This window comes from Eriocheir sinensis, chromosome 4 (genome assembly GCF_024679095.1).
Source record: "Eriocheir sinensis breed Jianghai 21 chromosome 4, ASM2467909v1, whole genome shotgun sequence".
In the NCBI taxonomy this organism is placed as follows: domain Eukaryota; kingdom Metazoa; phylum Arthropoda; class Malacostraca; order Decapoda; family Varunidae; genus Eriocheir; species Eriocheir sinensis.
Genome location: NC_066512.1, coordinates 19,133,558 through 19,153,499, shown reverse-complemented (window position 1 = coordinate 19,153,499; position 19,942 = coordinate 19,133,558). Strand labels below are relative to the sequence as shown.

The following is a 19,942-nucleotide window of genomic DNA, read 5'->3' as shown; positions in this document are numbered from 1 at the left end:
TTTGGTGGCAGCCTCATAGCTACATAATTCTGATTCTAGTACTTTTTCATAATTAACTTGGATTAGTTGTTTGCAGCTCATGCTGCCTCCTCTCATACAACCTCTTATGGTGATTCCCTCTTTTGGGTAATGGTGAATATCAACATGGCTGTTTATGACTTCAACTTTTCCTTGGGACATGAGATCACCAGTAATGATATGAAATATTTTCTTTTTCCCTTTAGGACTTAGAGAAAGTGCGTCGAGATGGTGCATCCTCTAAAGAAGTGGAAAAAGCTGAAGCCAAGCTGAAGAAAGCTCACGATGAATACCGCACTCTTGTGGAAAAGTACAACAATATTCGTGAGGAGTTTGAGAAGAGAATGACAACATCTTGTATGGTATGTATTCTGCCTTCTCAAAGTTCATTATATCTTTGTACTTTGCAAGAATGTGGTATGTATTCTATCCTCCCAAATTTCAGTATATACCTATATTCTTGTTCTTTGCAAGAGTATAGGTGACACCAAGTGCAAAATCACAAAGTACCATATTTGACGGTTTATAAGACACAATTTTTTCCAAAAAAATGTCTCAGAAAATTGGTCGCAATATATGAGGGATAGGTGTACCAGATCTACTCATAATGTGTGGTAAGGTAGGAATGTGACTTACTTAATTTTACAATTGAAATCCAGCTCCATGTAATAATTTTATATGAGTACTTGCTGATTATTATAATGATAATTTTATTCTTCCCAGAAATTTCAGTCTGTAGAAGAGGCACACTTAGCACAAATGTTGCAGTTTGTGCAGACTTACATCAATGTGCTACAGAGTAATCATGAAGCTATGGGACAAGTTCACCGAGATCTTCTGAATCAGTATTCCAAGTACTCAGTTGAGAAACTGTTGGATATGTTTGCTCTTTCAAAGCATACTGGGTTAGAAAAACCAAGTAAGTTTTCAATTTGAGTGGTTTGCTTGTAATTTATGTTATATAGTATCTCATCCATTGGCTATATTACATTTGTATATTTTTTCTACAGATGCTATGGTTTTTGAGGAATCAGAATCCCTTGGGTCAGCCGTATCAGGACAACAGTCGCCAGAACCAGTTGATCAGTCCAAATCATCAGTAGAAGACACAGGGGGCAGTGGAGGAGGCTCTACTGGAAGCGTCCTAGCTGGAGGTTCTGTAGTCGTCACAAAGCCTGGTAGGAAGGAGAGTGGTATGAAGGTGTTGCGAGAGCGTGCCTCAATTTTTTCCATGTCCAGGGTTACCTCACGATCTTCATCGTCTTCTGCAGCAGATTCTGGTAGTCAAGTAGAGAGTGGGGGAAACACTAGCAGGGTTACTGTAAATACTTCTTCCTCTTCATGTAGCAGTAAATTCCTCAGCAGCTTCACACAGGACCACAGCAGCTCACCTGAGTTGAAAGCAAATTCATCTTCAGGAAATACTTCTGTTAAAGGCAACTTCACCTGTGCCACAAGCAACAACAAACCGTCCCGTCGGACCACCTCTCTGCTCAACCTGTTTGTGGCGTCCACTTCTGCTGCTGGTATGTGGCTGATCCTTGTGTCTTTGTGTTTCTGGCTCTGTGGCATCACGTAGCACTCTAAAGGTATTACTTTCTAGAACCTAGATAGGATTGTTTGTTCCCCTTGCCCTGTCAGAATATGCAGTGTAAAATATTTTCCTTTAATTATGTTTTTTTCCACCTGCAGGAAAATGTCATAAGTTAATACTTGAATTCATGTTTAAACTGAATGAGTGTTGTGCCTTTTAGGGATAAGCACAAAACAGATCCATTTTTTCCAGATGAAGTTATTGGTGCAGCATTACAGCAAGGAAAGAAACAAATTTATGATTTTCATATATATATACTGAACTGTTTATGAAACGGTAATTATTAACAACTAATACCTTATGCATGAAAAGGGAAAAGGGTACACACACACACACACACACACACACACACACACACACACACGCACACACAAACACACACGCACACACACACACACACTCAGTACCAAAATTTCTATAATTAGGTAACCCTTTGAATAGATTTGAATATATTTTTACCCAATGGCACTCATTTAACATCAGTTTACAGATCACAAACAAACAGTATTGAATGGTTGCATGTTTCCGAGGAAATTAATAGAATAATGACCATGTTAATGTACAGAAATACCATCATTTAATACACTGATGCCACTCCATTTCCAAACATTATAGGTGCATAGTATCTAATAATTGCACTTTCCATTACCACTTTCCAAAGTAGTTTTTATTATGTTAAAACTAGTTTTAGCCAGCCTTGACATAAATCAAGGCCATCTGTAAATGATGTGAGTGTTACATCATGATCAACAGTCCAGTCTTTTAGACCAGAGTCTTTGTTTTTGTTTTTCTCAAACAAACTATTTGCTCTAATAATGCAGCCAGATGTGAAGATCCAGAACTGGACGTGTAGACTTTCTAGCATGGATATCATCATACTCATATTTTGAGCACATGTTGGTGCATATAGGGAGCAGACGTCAAAACTACTTAAGACTGTGTTGCCTAAAATTGTCTAATCATGTGATAATTTTACTGCCACTTGCTGTCTTTATTTTCTCACAAATTGATATTACATTTTTTTCATTATATCTCAGCATATTCATTAATCATACCCACATTTTAGAATTTCTTTTCTTGACAATTTTTTTACCTGAATTAAAAATATATAATCTTTCAAATTATTCCTGTCACAAATTGTGGAGACATTCAAATAATGACACTGCTAAAGAAATGCCAGCAATGGGACATTTTTTGTAATGTTTCTGTAGTGAAAGTTGGCCAGAGAAGTTTAACTGACATAGATATGCCAAGAAGTGAAATAGTTGCTATTTGTATGAAATGTGCTTCAGTTCCACTGGGTCATCCTAGGAGTGTGTTTTAACTTGGAATCAGCATACAAGGGCTTTACAGTGAATTGTTTTGGAAAGTTATGCAGTTAAAAAAAAGTTATTTATTTTAATAATCTCATGAGTTGCTGCAAACAGTTTTACTATAACGTAACTTTGCTAATACTGCAAAGATAAATGACAGGTTTTGTAAACTGAGTGATTGTTTTAAGTTGTAACTTGAGAGAAAGAAAAGGAGTCTAGATGTTTTGCATCACATACAAGGAGAGTCCCATGAAGAACTTCAACATTTCAGTCATAATATTTAGCCTTGAAGTTCATTGAGGGTGGCATATTTGTATTTGCTGATGGTACACGTATGTAAACTACTCATGAAAATCCAGCACATGATGACATTTTGAAAAATGCTTTCATTACTAAGGGGGTAACTTGAATTTTGGATGAAAAAAATCTGGTGGAGATGGATTGAATTGTGGAGCAAGTAGCACTGTACTTTTCAATTTATAACATCTCCTTGTACCTATAATGGTTTATATCTAACCTTGATGGTAATTTTTTTAAAGATAGATTTTTTTTGTTGCAGCTCAATATTGGTTATTTTGATATGCAGTCATACCTCGGTTTATAAGCTTACCGTAATTTATTACGGAAATTTGCTCGCAAACCCAAAAACTTGTAAACCAAAACGAATACACACTGTAGTGCTGAAAACACAAAGATCACATACTAGAGCACAAAGGTAAACGGACACAAGCGCACGGGTGCAACCTCTGTGAGTTTATGACGCGAACTGAGACCCCATTCCCATCTTTTTCCACAATGAGTGCTCTCGTCTTGTGGCTGTCAAAGGGAACCCACACACGTCTTCAGCTTGTGCAAACAGGATGCTCATACACCATGTCACCACTCGTAAATCAAGGCATTTTTTGCAAAATTATTTTGCTTGTAAATCAAAATACTCCTAAAGTAAGGAACTCGTAAACCGAGGTATTGCAGTAAGTTAAACAGACAAGGCTTTGTTAACTCTAGCCTTGGTAAGATTTAACTAAGAATAATGTCTGTACTGCGCTGATTGGTCATTGAAATTGGCATCTTCCCAAGTTTATGATCACTAAGTTAGGGAAAGGGAAAATGCAGATTGCAGTACTGAAAAAGTTAAGACTCCAGAACAGCACCCTCAAAAGGCATCCAGAGTTGCTGCCATTTATTGCATTGTGAATTTGAAACACATAAAGAAAGTTTTGATGAAGAGGATCTATGACATACGATTTGTCATCATGATAGCAAAAGAAAACAACTTTGAATTCTGTAAAAGGTGAAATTGCAAGTCACAACAATAGAAAATAAGTGTAGCCATTAGGGGGTAGTTTAGCATGGACTGTTTATTTTTTTTTCTTCAAAATTTGATGAAATCAGTTTGAACTAATTAGAATTATAAAAAAAGTGCATTTGCAAAAGGAAGAGGGTGCATATATTTTTTTTTTGTCTGATGGTCATAGGAAACTATCACAAAGTTTTATGCAACATTCATGGTCCTTGAGAAGGCACTAAAGTCTTGTGATGCAATTGTCTAAAATTCATAAATATTTGAAAATCCAATATATGGGTGGATGACTTTTAAATGGATTCATTATCTTAATAAGCAAATACCTGTTGGCTGAATGGGAATTGTTCTGACAAATTTGTACACACATCTGTAATCAGCTTGTGTATATGAGCCCCACCTTGCCTTATGCAGAACATGCTATTACTCATGTACTCATGAGCAAGATGCTAAAAGAAATAAGTTGAAAAAGAAGGTAAAACTCAATGTGTTAGAGGCTTATCTGCTATGTTGAGTGAAGAAAACTGCAGCAAAATAAGTGTTTTTTAACCTGGTAGCAGCGAGGGGCCAAATATGTGGCTTTACCGCGTACCAACGACGGGCCAAATTCTTGCCATGACATAAACCCCCCAAAATATATATATATATATATATATATATATATATATATATATATATATATATATATATATATATATATATATATATATATATATATATATATTCATGCATTTGATCACAAATGCATTGATACATATAATATAATGGTTTGTGTGAGTGATGATTTTTTCTCATTAATTCGCTTAGAGGGGTCTTTAAGAAACATGATCGCCGCAGCTACCGGGTTAAGGGGCATTGTAAGCTTTGGAATTTTGAAGAAAATATGGGTGAAGTGTCAGAAAATAAGGCATTGTATTTTGAGGCACTATGGTTGAAGATAGTAATTATAGTGTTGTAACTTTACAGCACTGATGTAGATTTTTAAATCAGTTTAAAAATTCAGGTTTTGTGCAGCTGTCTTTAAACATTGGGGAATGGAAGAAAAGTTTCAGAAAGAAATGTCCAGGATATGGAAGGTTAATTTTGAAATGGAAAGATGCTAAAAATTAGTAAATGTATTTACTTCACAATGATAAATATAAAATGTACATTGTACAACTGAATCACGCCAGTAAGTACATCAGGCATGATATATGTCTGTAGGATAGGATATTTATGGGTCAGCAACATGAGTATCTTCAAACTTTCTTCAGAATTACTGTAGTTTTTTTTTTCTAAAAAGTCTTTAATTGCCCACAGAAGGATGAATTTCTTGGCATTTTAAAGAGACCAATATGTATCCTTTAAAGTTATGCCACAAATGTGTGTAAAATTAAGGCTCTAAGGATAGTTTATTAGAAAGTAAAACCATAAAACCTATATACTTTATATCTGATACATTATCAGCTTGAAAGAGAGTCATATAATTTCATTGATTTGCATCAAGAAGGCATTTGACACATATTTGTTTTGTTATTGTCATTTTTTTTTATTATGATTGACCTATGATTCTGGGGAAAATTTGGGTACATAAGTGTTAGTCGTGATCTTTTACCATTAAGTGATCAAGATCAGTCCGGGCAGAACACACTGCTGAAGGTTACAGCAAATGACCGTCCCTGGCTTGACTAATGTTACCTTTTGTTTGGGTTAACATGACCTTGCAGGTCGCAGTGAGCGCGAGTGGTCTGCTCCTCCCAGCTGTGACTCAGGTGGGGGGGAAGATAGCCAGGATGGGGATGTGGGTGAAAGAGGCACAGAGAGCCTGCCCCCATCTCCAGCTAAGGCTTCCCCAGCACGTGTGACTAGTGCCCCAACCAGCCCTACAGCAACAGATGATTCAAGCCTGGGTCGCACTGTATTCCGCTCATCAAAGTGTAGGGCTTACTAATTTCTTTTGTGGTTTCATGATTTATTTTATTTAGCTTTTTTGATTTGATAAGGTTAATTTGGCTTCCACAACAATATACCACCATCTAGGAATTTCCCAGCATGCATACTAATCTGCACTATTGTTCGTAATTCAATCACAGCATTCAGCAGATTTCTCATAAGTCATTTAATCTTCTCAACTCTCATGTTTATATGTGTTTGTGATTTTATATATAAATACATATGCATATATATATATATATATATATATATATATATATATATATATATATATATATATATATATATATATATATATATATATATATATATATATATATATATATATATATATATATATATATATATATATATATATATATATATATATATATATATATATATATATATATATATATATATATATATATATATATATATATATATATATATATATATATATATATATATATATATATATATATATATATATATATATATATATATATATATATATATATATATATATATATATATATATATATATATATATATATATATATATATATATATATATATATATATATATATATATATATATATATATAGGTATTTACACACACACACACACACACACACACACACTGTAGACCCTCTTTAAATCGGCACTCTATATTTCATATATTGCATAAATCAGACTCAGGGCTCCTGACACATATCTGTAAATTGTACCAAAATCCAGGATATTTGGTGCATGTTTAGACAGTGTCAAGATGAATGTTGTAAATCAGTTGAAAATAGGGTTTGTAGCTGAGAATTTGACGTGAGTCTGGACCTTGTCATTCCAAAACAAAGGCTGTCCTTCTTGGGGTCCCCCTGAACCTTTTGTGTATAGCAGGAGGAATGTTGCCGCTCATTGGTTTATTTTGTTTTTCAATTGTATAGACACAGGGAATAGTTAAATTAATTTTCAAATTCAACATTAATTTAGACTTGTTTGCTCTAGATTCAACTCATAACTTATTTACCTGACATCAGCTTTCCTGATGTGCAGGGCATGCCTCACTTTTCTGTTCCATGCTTTGTTTGCAACTGCTGCCCTTACTTGCGCCACTTCACCTTCGCTTCTCTTGCACAAGACTACTCCAGACTGGTATAAATTTATAATTTTATGGCCCTGCTCTACTCCAGCTCCCTTCTGGTGTCTTGGTCTCCTATGTAAGAATTAATCAGAATTGCTGTTAACTCAGAAACAGCTTTGCTTGGGTACACAAGTTTTTTTAATTCAGATTTTCAGCTACTTTGGATAAGGTCTCTGCCCAATTTGTCTGATTTAGGGAAGGTTTACTGTATATATATATATATATATATATATATATATATATATATATATATATATATATATATATATATATATATATATATATATATATATATATATATATACATACATACATACATACATATATACTCTTGGTAATATCTCACCAAGAATGTCTAATTGGTGTGTGAAAAATGCTGTTATCAGTGAGAGCTTTATTTCTGTGACATTTAAATGCATGATATAAGGGCTAATTGGTTGTTACCTGAGGACTTTCACCCAAGTATCCCCCTTGAAACAATCCCATCACTACATTTCTTATTTTGATGAAATAATAAGAATCCTAATGTATTTAATAAGAGTATATAAAAACTTACTCTAAAAACGTTAATGAGGTGTTTAGAATAATGGGTGTCTTCAAGCTTTTATATTAAGGCTACTATGGCACACCTACTGCTTGCAGAGTCCCTCAGTGGCTCCTCTTGCCATGCTTACTAACTTCTGTCAACAAATCATCAAACCTTACACATTACTAGTTGTAAAGTAACTACCACTCACCAGCATACACGCTACTTTAAATGACAGTGTGAGAATTTCTGTACTAGTGGGTGACATGGCCACGACCAAGGGCAAGAGATATGAGCAATGCATCAAACTACATCAGTGACTTGACCTACTTGTAAACACAGCAGTGAGTGGTACCAAAAATGCATAGTGGATGAGGGCCAACCTGCAAGAATGGTCATAATATGCAGATCAGACAAGTTCAGTGAATTCTCAGGATACTAATTGCTGTGTTTATATATTAGTCGAGTGACAAGCGACACATGATGCATTTTGGATAAAACAATTATCAGTGAAATATCCCTATTGTCTCATTTTTGGTCACGACCTGGTCATTCATAGGTGAGTTTTCACCTACTATGGTTTCAAGTGTTGTATGTACTGTTGTGTGATATTTTAGCTGCTATAGCCAGCACCTATAGGGGGTTGGCTTTGACAAGTTTGATGATGTGTTGATGGAAGTGGGTAAGCCAGGTGAGAGGGGCCAGTGTGGGGACGAGGTGAACGGTAGGTGTGCTATGGCAGTCCTCAAAATAATCATCACACCAAACACTATATTAATTCTAATAAGGTGAATTTTGTATTACGTGTGTTGATATAGTGATGATTCTTATTACTTAAGCAAAAAAAGTAGTAATTGAAGGGGTTCAAATGGTAAAAAATGGAAGAAACTCCTGGGGCATTGTCAATAACTATCCTTTGCCATGACCAGGGTGAAAGTCTGATGACACAGATAGAGACAAAAACTGTGTCCTGACGCTTCCTTCTCACATAACTGTTTTTCAAAAGTATGCAAACGTTACTGTAGAAACTTGGTATTTAACTTGCAGTTACTGTCGAATATATTTTATTGGATATTGTTGTCAGCAAGTTCTTACTGTGTGTGTGTGTGTGTGTGTGTGTGTGTGTATATATATATATATATATATATATATATATATATATATATATATATATATATATATATATATATATATATATATATATATATATATATATATATATATATATATATATATATATATATATACATATTTATCTTGAATATAATTTCATAAGGTGAAAATTCAAGTCCTTTTGATGGTATTTTTTGAATAATTTGAATTTTATGTTGAAAATCATAATTAATTATTGGCCATTCCAGATATGGCATTAAAATACTGTATCAGAAACCTTAGTTTTGGTAAATATGGGAAGTAATACATAGAATGGATGTGGGATAATCATGTAGCACTGGCCTGCTTTAGCTTGCTTTGCCTTTCACTCATTTTAAACTGATCCAGTAGTTTCTTGAGAAATATGCATTACAGTTGTTGAGGCCCAAGGTGTAAATGCTCTGTATTTTTTGGTATTGTTTTTGAAGGTTGCATAAAATCAAAATTATTTGATGGTATTATATGAGGATGAGCTTGGAACAACTGCATGGTTAGGCTTACTCTTCATTCTTATGCTCACATCATGATCCAACACTGCTGTATGGCTGGTTTTAATTAGAGTGTTTTTGACCCATTATTGATGTGTGACTGGTTTACATGATTGGGTTTTGTTAGTCAAGTGGAAGCTGAACTGAACTCAGAAAAGAAAAAAAATATCATTGATGATTAAATGGTGAACTCGACTGTCTTCCCATAGCTCTATCATCATCATATGAAAGGGATTCTTCATGCATTAGTCAGCTGATAGGACCTCATTAAATGCTGTGGTTATATACATGTCTGAAATATCAAAGTTAAGATCCATATCACTTTGTGAATGGTATTTAGGATGCAAGGCAACATACAAATCTTTGAATTATAATGTGAACATACACTCAATACACACACTCACTTTTTCTCTTTCAAATAATCATACAGGCATAAGAGGGTATGTCAATTGAATTTGTGATGCATGACTTTTTGAAGAATGTGTGAATGTATGAGGAGGGTTGAGATATTGAAACATCTGTGACAGAAGCAAAGATTACACCTTGGGTAAATGTTTATATCATAGTGATTTTCTACTCATTTAATCAATGAGATTATTGCTTCTTTCTTCATTATTTTTTGTGTTGTAACCCTGAACTACTGGAGCAGTTTTATGTGGATTGACTTTGAAACTGGGCATTTGGTTAAGCTTTCTTCACTTATTACACATAGCTCAACAAAGTTTGTTTGAGACTGAAAGTATTGAAAGAGCTGACATTGAGAAAGAAATTGTCTCATTGACTTCCAAAATTATATATCAAGGTCATTTCATAGCTTAATATGTCTTGGCAAATATACTGAGTATTGTTCATGGATGTTTTCATAGCTGTAGTTGTACCTTCAAACTGTTGAAAATTAGATTATTTAGAGGCAAAATATGAGTGAGTAGTATTACTCTGAATATTGCTACTTCAGTTGAAGATTTTCAAATGTATTCAACCTTTATAGTGAGAGGCCTTAGTAAATAGACAGTGATGTAATGTGTGAGGCAGTGTTCCCTGTGGTATCAGAACATCAGTTGTCTGTCGCACTCAGATAAGTAAATAGAACAAGATAGATTGATAAGTACATAGATAGACAAATTTGTTCTGCAACAGGGAAGATGATTACATGCATGATCACATTGTATGTGTGTATTCATGCAAAAAAGGAAAAAAATGTTTAATTTTTTGTCATTGCTTTTTTTAGAGAAAAGAATTCTCCCCCCCCCCCCCCCCCAAAAAAAAAAAAATAGTAGGCCACTAAGGTCTCTCTATATAGCAACTGTAAGTGGTGGATGTAATATCTACCAAAATTCAGTTAATGAAGCAAAAATTTGCATACATGGAAAATGCAGATCATCTTGGTGCAGGACTCCCTTGAGAGGTGTCAGCTACACTCTTTGACCACACTGTAGTCTGTTTTGCTCTGTCAGCATGAGTATTTTTACACTGCTTTTTGTAGCATTTCTTTGTGAGGCTTTTGTTCCTCACAGCTTCCAAGCATTTTTCCTCATGTACTGACCCTGCAAAAAAAAAAGTAAAAGAGCAAGCATCATTAATGCTTGAAATGAATCAGAACTGAGGCAGGCAAGGGAAGTGGTGTGCCACAGCATCTTACAACGACCTGGCTCAGCCAACCATAAAGACCATTAAAAAGTTGCTAAGATCAAAATTAATTGGTACCATACTCTCTGAGTATAGCCAATTTGAAAAGTTTGTAATTCAACAATTTTTTTGTCTAATAATTTTATTTAAAAAAGGCGATTTTGTGCTATAATTATAATAATACAAGTGTGACCACTGCTAAATCTCATTCATCCCATGGAGATTGCAAACTACAGGGTCTCTTGATGTTGTTTTATAAATTTTGGTATGAAAATGTCAATAAAATCTGTGGTAGGCTGTTTAAAACCTTGGGGAAACACATCCCTCTTTTCATATTGAAACCAGTGTATGTTTTACGTGACTTCACACATTGCACGGTTTTCATGAATTGCATCCCACGTGTGACGAGACCCTAGTATACTGGATGATATTTTAATACTTCATTATAGATATACATAATCCCTTTGATATCCAGAGGCAGTTTATTCACTCTAAATATTGCTTAATTTGAAATGTTCAAAGTTTGCTATGGTACTAGGTACAGAAAGATCCTTTCATATTTGCTAGATAAATATTTACAAATCCACATGTCTTAGGTAGACTTTAAAATTGCATATAACAAATTACTTAATCATGTGACCTTGATAGATACTCATTGAAAAGTTGTCAATTGTAGATGCAAAGCAGCTGAGCTATGTGTTCATGGCCATACTTCAATGGCAATAACCTTGAGCACAGTCTTTTCTTTCAGTAACGTTACCAGGAGGGACACCAGTGTTATCCTTTGGTGGGTACAACCCGTGCTATCTAAAATTTACAGGCTTATTTGTATGTGAATTGTGGCAACAACTGTTGGAGATTACTTGAGGTCACCTAAAGTATACCTTTGATCAAGGTGTCATTTGGTGACAATGAATTTTTTTTCAAGCAGAAAATTCTCAGAGCAGTGACCTTCAGCTTTCTTCAGCATCTCTTGCCATCTATTTTCTCTGGTATTAGAAGTGCCAATCTTGCCAGTAAAAGCTTTTAGATGTGGCATCCTGTGTAGTACAGAGGACACACTTATGTCCCCTTTGGGTCATTGCTTGTCGTTCATCATGCCTATACCTTATGTTGCTGCTCGTGATTGCCACAGAGCTTACCCAGACACAAGGTCAGTCCTATGGACCAAGCTTTACAGTTTACACACTTCTATCAATTATAGATAAGTAGTACAATTTAAGATTTAAGATTCTTGTTTTTGCTGTATTAGTAAAATTGCAATTGCTAATCTTTGGTTTCAGTATGTAATGTTCAGTGTTACTCTGAAATTCTCTTGCCATGATTCTGTAAATTTGTAAGTACTTAAGACATTTAGAAAAAATGAAGTATATTTCACACTAATAGGTCCATAGTGTGGTTTGCTAGTAAATCCTAAGTGATTGCAGAGCTTTGTTTAGTATTTGAAAAATTCTTAGTAAGTGTATTTAGTCAAGGTAATGATTTTATGTCAGTTCCCCATGCAGAAGAAAATTCTGCAATCTTGTGAAATTTTGCTTGCTTGCTACATCTGAACTTGTTTCTTGGAACATTCTCAAGTATATAAAGTTAATATTCAAGATTGTGATAGCAGTGTCTCTATCATGTATCACCTTATGTGTAAATGTTTTCTTCATGTTCTTTGGTTAAAATTTAAAGGGTTGTTTTTATGCAACTTTTTATAAATTATAGACTACATGTATTTAGTTAACGTGGTACATATACTTTTTATTCTCTGTGTGCATTACAATAATATTCCTGGTGTTTGACTGGTATTGGCTACACTGAATTATATATTGTGATAAAACTCATGTGACTGAAAACCTCAAAATTACTAACAGTTATTATAATTTATTTTTCAGCCTATAGTTATCATTAATATTTGATAAAATATAAATTTGAAAGTAGGTTGTAAAAGACAAAATTTTGGGGAATAATTTCAATCTTGTAAACTTTTTTTCTTTCCAGGATTAGTTTTTTTATTCACAGTTGCTAACAGTTTATTATTGAGCTCATTTATTTTATATTTATTTATTTATTATTTGTTTATATTTTTCCAAGGATTTACATTTTATCATGCATTCCTTGCATGCTAATGAAAATAATGAAACAGCAATGTGATGAATAATCAGTATGTAGGATATATATTCTTTATAGATATTCATGTGGGTGTTATAATTTTTTCATTTTCATATATATAACATGTGTTGCTATTTACTTATCTTTGTTTGTCCAGTATCTGTTTGCCTATCCAGTCGTCTATTTGTTATCTAAATCATTATTTATATTTGTAAATTGATATCTGTTCCCTTTTAGAATTTTTATTTTTATTTTTAAATGACTTATTCTTTGCTTTACTAATCTGTGAGCACCACTCCTTGATGAATACTTATCCTTAAAATTTCAGTCCTTCAAAGCTGCAAACAATTAAATATTTGTGAAGTTTTCTGATATTTGTAGCTCTCAGAAAATAACATTACTGGTGGCATGGTATGTGGTTTGTTTTTTCATGAGAGGATTTGCTTGTCTTCCCATTTCCATTTTTTGTTCTGGCTTTGAAAGGCTCCATACATGCTTGTGTGTGTCAACCTTGCTCCCCTAATGGCAGCTCTTAATCAAATCACTGTAAGGAGGCAGGGGGACATTTTTTTACAGCCACATGCCTTAACTGGCACCAACCCCTTTAATGCAAAGGATATGAGACTTGCAAACAGTTCCATGAGCTAAGACTTTACCAGTTATTATTATTGATTTATATACCTATGCTCTTGAAATGCATGCTAGTCACTGACATTGATTTATAGATTTCAGTTATTGTTCCCAAAAGTTTTTAGTAACTGTCATTGTTCACCAGTCAGTTTGATTCCATTACATAGATAAGAAGCTGTTTAGTTCAGCAGTGAGCATTATGTAAAATTGTGTGGTTAATGTCATTAATATTATGTATGGTCAATATAGGTAATGAATAGTAACATGGTTTACATAAATTTCTGTGAACCAAAATATATAGCAATACTAAAGGGTACTTCTGCATGGAGTTGCATAATTCCTATTACAGAAAAAGTGAATATTGGTATATATGATATATGTATGCACGTACACATTGTTTTGGTATATAGTATTATTATTTACATATACACCTTAATCAAAAGATTATTCCTATTTTCAAAGCAAGTTTTAACTATTGTCTTTGATAACATTCAATTATTTCTACTTGAATAGTACAAAAGTCAAGGTGAGCTAAACAGAAGTGTTAGTCCCTGAATCATGTGATTCCATTGTACAATGTGTGCGACCATGTGCAATTTGTTGAAAAAACAGGATATATTTCTTAATGGTTTCACTATATGATTTCAGAAATGTGTAACTGCTGAATAGGAATTAGGTAAAGCCATGAAGGTGTCTTTTGTTTTAAAAGACAAATAGGTATTAGGCAAAATCTTGAAGATATCTTTTGGGTTGTGAATCATCAAAGATTGCTTGAAGAAACATTTTGGAAGAGTTAACTTAGTAGATGTTTTACTGCCATTAAGTATTCTTGTAGATATGTATTCGTTGGTCCATACAGTACCTGAATATCTTGCTTTTAAGGCAAGGTGCTGTCAGTCAACTAGATAGGAACATTCATATTTTGTTGATTTTACATAAACCATTTATAGGCTGTATGGGGTTGCATGAAAAAACCTATGGCTAATTTGATGGAATTTGGCTGGAAAGTTTTCAAGAAAAAGAAGATAGGATGAAAATTATTAAAAAGGAAGTGCACTTAAATAGAAACAGAGAGCTTGGTGTTGTCTGGTGTCAGTCATATATGGTCACTTTTGTACTAAGCCCACAGCTATGATTTAATGTAGTAGGATAATGTTATTATCCCAGTGATAAAGATTATAACTATGAGATAGAGTGTAAAGAGTTATTAGGAGAGTCAAGTTGAGTATGGCTCAGAATATGATCCTGAAACAGAGGTGAAACAGTGAAACTAGCAGACATTGTTACCAGTGGAGACACTGTTGGCAAGTGTGGAGGAGCGCTCTTGTAAGAAAGCCTTGCATGAGGTGGGGAGGGAATGGGAGCTGTGGTACTACAGCCGAACGCTTTGTTTACATCAGCGGGGAGCTGCAGTAAAGAAGGGGGTTGTGGACTCGCTCAACACGAGTATATGGCGTTGTCAATACTTGTGCAGAAGGACAAAGATTTGGATCTTCAAGTCCCTTGTGCTCTCTGTCTTACTCTATGGCTGTGAGACATGGACACTAAATGGGGACTTGGAAAGGTGGATTGATGCCTTTGGTAATAAATGGCTTCGCAGAATCATGGAATATCGCTGAAATGACTTTTTGTCAAATTGGCGACTGCGCCATGAGACTGATTGCATAGTTTGTCAACGCCAACTCCGGCTATTCGGGCACGTGGCATGTTACCCTGAAGCTGATCCTGCTCATCGGGTTGTCTTTGTAAGAGACAATCCTGAGTGGAGGAGGCCAAGGGGACACCCACGGAGTTCGTGGCTTAAGCAAATCGATAGATCGTACCAGGAGGTACTCAGGATGGGAATGGGGCCTGCATGGAGACTCACCTGGAGGGACCCATGGACTCGGTATTGTTGGGCGAGCGAGGCAATGTGCCCCCCGGCGTATGCCCCCATTGATTGACTGATTGATATTGTGTTGCAGTCTTAGCACATTCTCTCTTTATACTTAATGTCCATCAAATGAAAGTTCTATCTCTACCTTTATTTTCTTTATTTATATGTACAATACCCTCTCGAGTTTCGTGCTATCCGAGTTTCGCAATCCATGAGTATTGCAGTTAGTCCTAAATTCTTACCATCCCGACTTTCATGCATTATCACCCCGAGTTTCACGCTGCTTTGACACGTACGGGTCACGTCTACTTACCATCGGCATCACACACTATCTTTAAAGGTAGTATCACACTGGACGATTTCCTCCAAACACTGTGGCTATGGCGAGAGAGAGAGAGAGAGAGAACGGGTCGTTTTGAAGCTGCAGTTGAAGGCCTTAAGGTTGGCTGACAGTTCTGAAAACAAGCTTGTGATTTGCTGGGAGTCCGATGACATCATCGCCTTCACTGCCTCAAGGCAGTATCACAATGGCCGTTTTTGTCCAACTGTTGGGGCTACGGGCAACGCCAATACGCCCAACTGAGAGTGAGTTCACGGTTATCCGTAAGTTGGTGTCACACTGGGCTTTTTTCTTCACACCACGTTGGTGCCACCTAGGGCAACCAGCAACTGCAAATTTTCCTGGTGTGCATCACACACGGCCAAGGTAAGTTGCCTGTATCCACATCCACAACGTAAACAAAGCACTTGCCCTGTATCAACATGGCGTCATCTGCTAAATTAAGGGCTCTCACGGCCGTTCTGCTATTACCCAAGTTATGGACTTGTTGCTGCAGTTAAATGGAAGGATGAAACAATTGTGTGTGTGGCATGCCTGTGGTTCCTCCATGCCAGTTCTCATTGTCACCACTGCGCGTGGGCGGCCAACCAACCCATCTTGACTCAACCACATAAACACATGGATTGAATAACAACAACCACACACCCACACACGCACGCACACACCAGACTCATTAGGAACCATTGCAGATGTTTCTGACAAACAGAAATGACATCACCATTTCTTGAGTGTGTTAGAATGTATTTGGTGAGTGGCTCACATGAACCAAACCTAGCTCTTGGCAAGAAGAGAGCAGTTGTCTTTAACACTGCTCTCTTCTTGCCGTTGGGTATGTTTGGTTTGTGTGAACCACTCACCGAATAAGTTCTAACTCTAGGAAATGGCGAAGCCATTTTTGTTTGTGAGAAACATCTGCCATAGTTCATGATGAGTCTGGTGTGTGCGTGGATGTGTGTGTGTGTGTGTGTCTTTGTTGTTACAGGTAACTCTCGATTTACGCGAGTTTGTTTTACACGTTTTTGAAATAGCGCGGGGTCCAAAATCCAAATAAATGTTTAATTTACATGTTTTTTCCACTTATACGCGATATTTTATAGAGTGGCCACCATATATCTCACGCAACTGGACTCACACGGCGCCGCGGCCACACAGCTGAGCTCAGTTCTTCCCGCGCGCCACTTGAACAACAATACGGTACTCACACTGCCACGCTACTCAATGATAGGGGTGGGCAGGTAACGGTATCAGTACCGGTACTAACGGTGCCAGCCATACGGTACGGTACCGGTACCAATACTAGCCAGGCGGTCATGCTGTCCCTCATTTCTTTCTCTGACTATTGAGGCTGAGACTGAGTGCCTGATTGGATATCTCGGTGATATGGATATTCTCTCTCTCTCTCTCTCTCTCTCTCTCTCTCTCTCTCTCCACTGAATGTATAACGTGCACCTTTTTCACATAAAAAATGCCTGAAAGTTTAGCCCTGCGTGTTATACACCGAATGTACAAATTTTTAATGTTTTTTTTCTTCTTTGGTGTGTTTTTAAGGGTCTGTGTTTCGTCTTGTCCAATAACAATGGCAAACTTACCTTTATTATTGTTAATGATCCTTCATAGTCCATAGCTGTCTTATAATATGTTACCATAGAATACAGGGCGATCAAATAACTACTATACAAAAATTAAATCGGTGGAGGATCGCCCATGCCTTGCTGTAATCCCGTTTTCCCTTCGGGCGCCATTTGTATGATCTTGATCTTGATGTCACAGCTGGCTTACGATTGTATGACTAAGGAGCAGTACAAGCTACATAAAAGAATCATATTAGAAAAAAATATCCATGTGTTCATTATTAATTATTAATATTAGTGAGAATAATGGGGTAAATATGATCTCAGAAACTGTACATCATGAGTCTTGTACGAGGAGTTATTTCACGCCCGGCTGCCATTTGCATTGTTTACAAACCACACAACCACACCCACACAACAAACAGCTGCATGCCGCGTGTCACCAGAACCGCGTGAATAGTGTCTTGCCTAGTTATCTGTCATAACCTACGAGTGACTGTGAGAATAATATGCTTATTATGATCTCAGAAGCTGTACATAATCAGTATGTACGAGAAGATATTTCTCGCAGCACCAGCCCGGCCGCCATTTGCATTGTTTGAAAATCACACAACTACACCCAAACAACAAACGGCTGCATGCCGTGTGTCACCAGAACCGTGTGAATTGTGGCTTGCCTAGTTGTCTGTCATAACCTACGAGTGATGGTGAGAATAATATGCTTATTATGATATCAGAAGCTGTGCATCATCAGTATGTTTACGGGGATGTATTTCTCACAACACCAGCCTGGCCGCCATTTTCATTGCTTTACTCAAGGACACTTGTCAATTCAAGCAGTAAAGATTACACCAAAAATATATAAATTTCGGGAAACTGTACATTGTCAATGTTCTTTAACCTGTACATATTTCTGAGCATTTTAAGAACTTTTTGTTTTCAAAATTGTTGTCTTAAAGTTTGGGGTGCGCGTTATACGCCACAAAATACGGTATTTATTTTTCGACCTCTTCAAGGATGCAATACTCGTGTAAATCGAGAGTTACCTGTACTTGACCCCCGTGTTTATGTGGTCGGAGTCTAGATGGGTGGGTTGGCCGCTCACGCGCAATGGTGACAATGAGAACTGACATGGAGGAACCACAGACACACCACACCCACAACAGCTTCTTCCTGCCATTTAACTGATGCAACAAGTCCATAACTTGGGTAATGGCAGCACAAGCCGCGACAGCCCTTACTTTAGCAGATGACGCTATGATGATACAGGGCAAGTGCTTTGTTTACATTGTGGATGTGGATCTGGGCAACCAACATTGGCCATGTGTGACGCACACCTGGAAAAGTTGGATTTGCCGATTGCCCTAGGTGGCACCAATGTGGTGGGAAGAAAGACGCTCAGCATGACACCAGATTACGGACAACCGACAACTCGCTCCCGGATGGGCACACGGGTGTTGCCAGTAGCCACAATGGTTAGAGGAAAACGGCCAGTGTGACACTGCCCCAAGGCAGCGAGGCCGCTGACCGGGTTAGCGCTGGCGTTGACGTCATCGGACTCCCAGCAAATCACAAGCGTGTTTTCAGAGCTCAGCCAATCATAAGGCTTCATCTGTGGCTTTAAAAAGACCCGTTCTCTCTTCCTGTTTTCTTCCTTTTTCCAAGGTACGTATTTTGAGATAACAAGGGAGTAAAGGAGGGAAAAAAATGTGAACTCTGGGGGTCAGCATGAGCCAGTTATAATAGCGCCACTATAAACAGTTGCCTGCGCAATGACGGGCTCGGGGCCGACCATCATGCCCAGGTGGATAGTCTACCGGCGCCGTAGCCCACATGAAAAAGAAAAAAGAAAAAAAAGGGTCGGAACAGATAAGCGCTTTTTCAGTGTTTTCATTACATCGAGTTTCGCGATCCTCGAGTTTAGCGCTATACCTTCGGAACGAAGCGAGCGCGAAACTCGAGAGGGTACTGTATTTATCTCTTCACTAATGTGATATCTCCCATTTATATGCTATTCTTCCCCTTTCTCACTCCTTTATTTCTTATGCCCAATACAATCCCATACTGATTGTCATCACAATATATAGGGGTAAGGACTTAATAACCTAAAACTAGGGTATAAACTGGGGCCTAATGGTGAAGTGGAGGCGTTCTAAGCACCTTGTCCATTATCTAGTACGGTGCTTGAATTTTGGTGCCTTTTGTTCCTCCCCCAGCTTGCCTTGTTCTGTTGTTGCCAGGATGTCTTCATTTACAACTTTTCCAGCTTCTGACTATTTTACCATTTTTTAACTTCTTTTTGCTTCTGTGTTGGCATTCCCCAATCCCTTTGGTCTAACCTATCAGACAGTAAGCTTT

At 36.6% G+C, this 19,942-nt stretch overlaps 1 protein-coding gene across 7 annotated transcripts in view; it reads left to right on the top strand.

The window, feature by feature from the left end:
* The window catches only part of LOC127009395 (F-BAR domain only protein 2-like), a 53,877-nt gene that overhangs the window by 8,129 nt on the left and 25,806 nt on the right, over positions 1-19,942 (top strand). For 4 of the 7 annotated variants that reach the window (XM_050882478.1, XM_050882474.1, XM_050882483.1 and 1 more), the window contains exons 5-9: positions 225-380; positions 742-937; positions 1,029-1,544; positions 5,932-6,141; positions 11,822-11,857. In XM_050882478.1, the coding sequence (XP_050738435.1) occupies positions 225-380; positions 742-937; positions 1,029-1,544; positions 5,932-6,141; positions 11,822-11,857 (1,114 nt within the window). The remainder of the gene's footprint in view (positions 1-224; positions 381-741; positions 938-1,028; positions 1,545-5,931; positions 6,142-11,821; positions 11,858-19,942) is intronic. The other 3 variants (XM_050882491.1, XM_050882477.1, XM_050882501.1) reach the window with 3 other exon arrangements.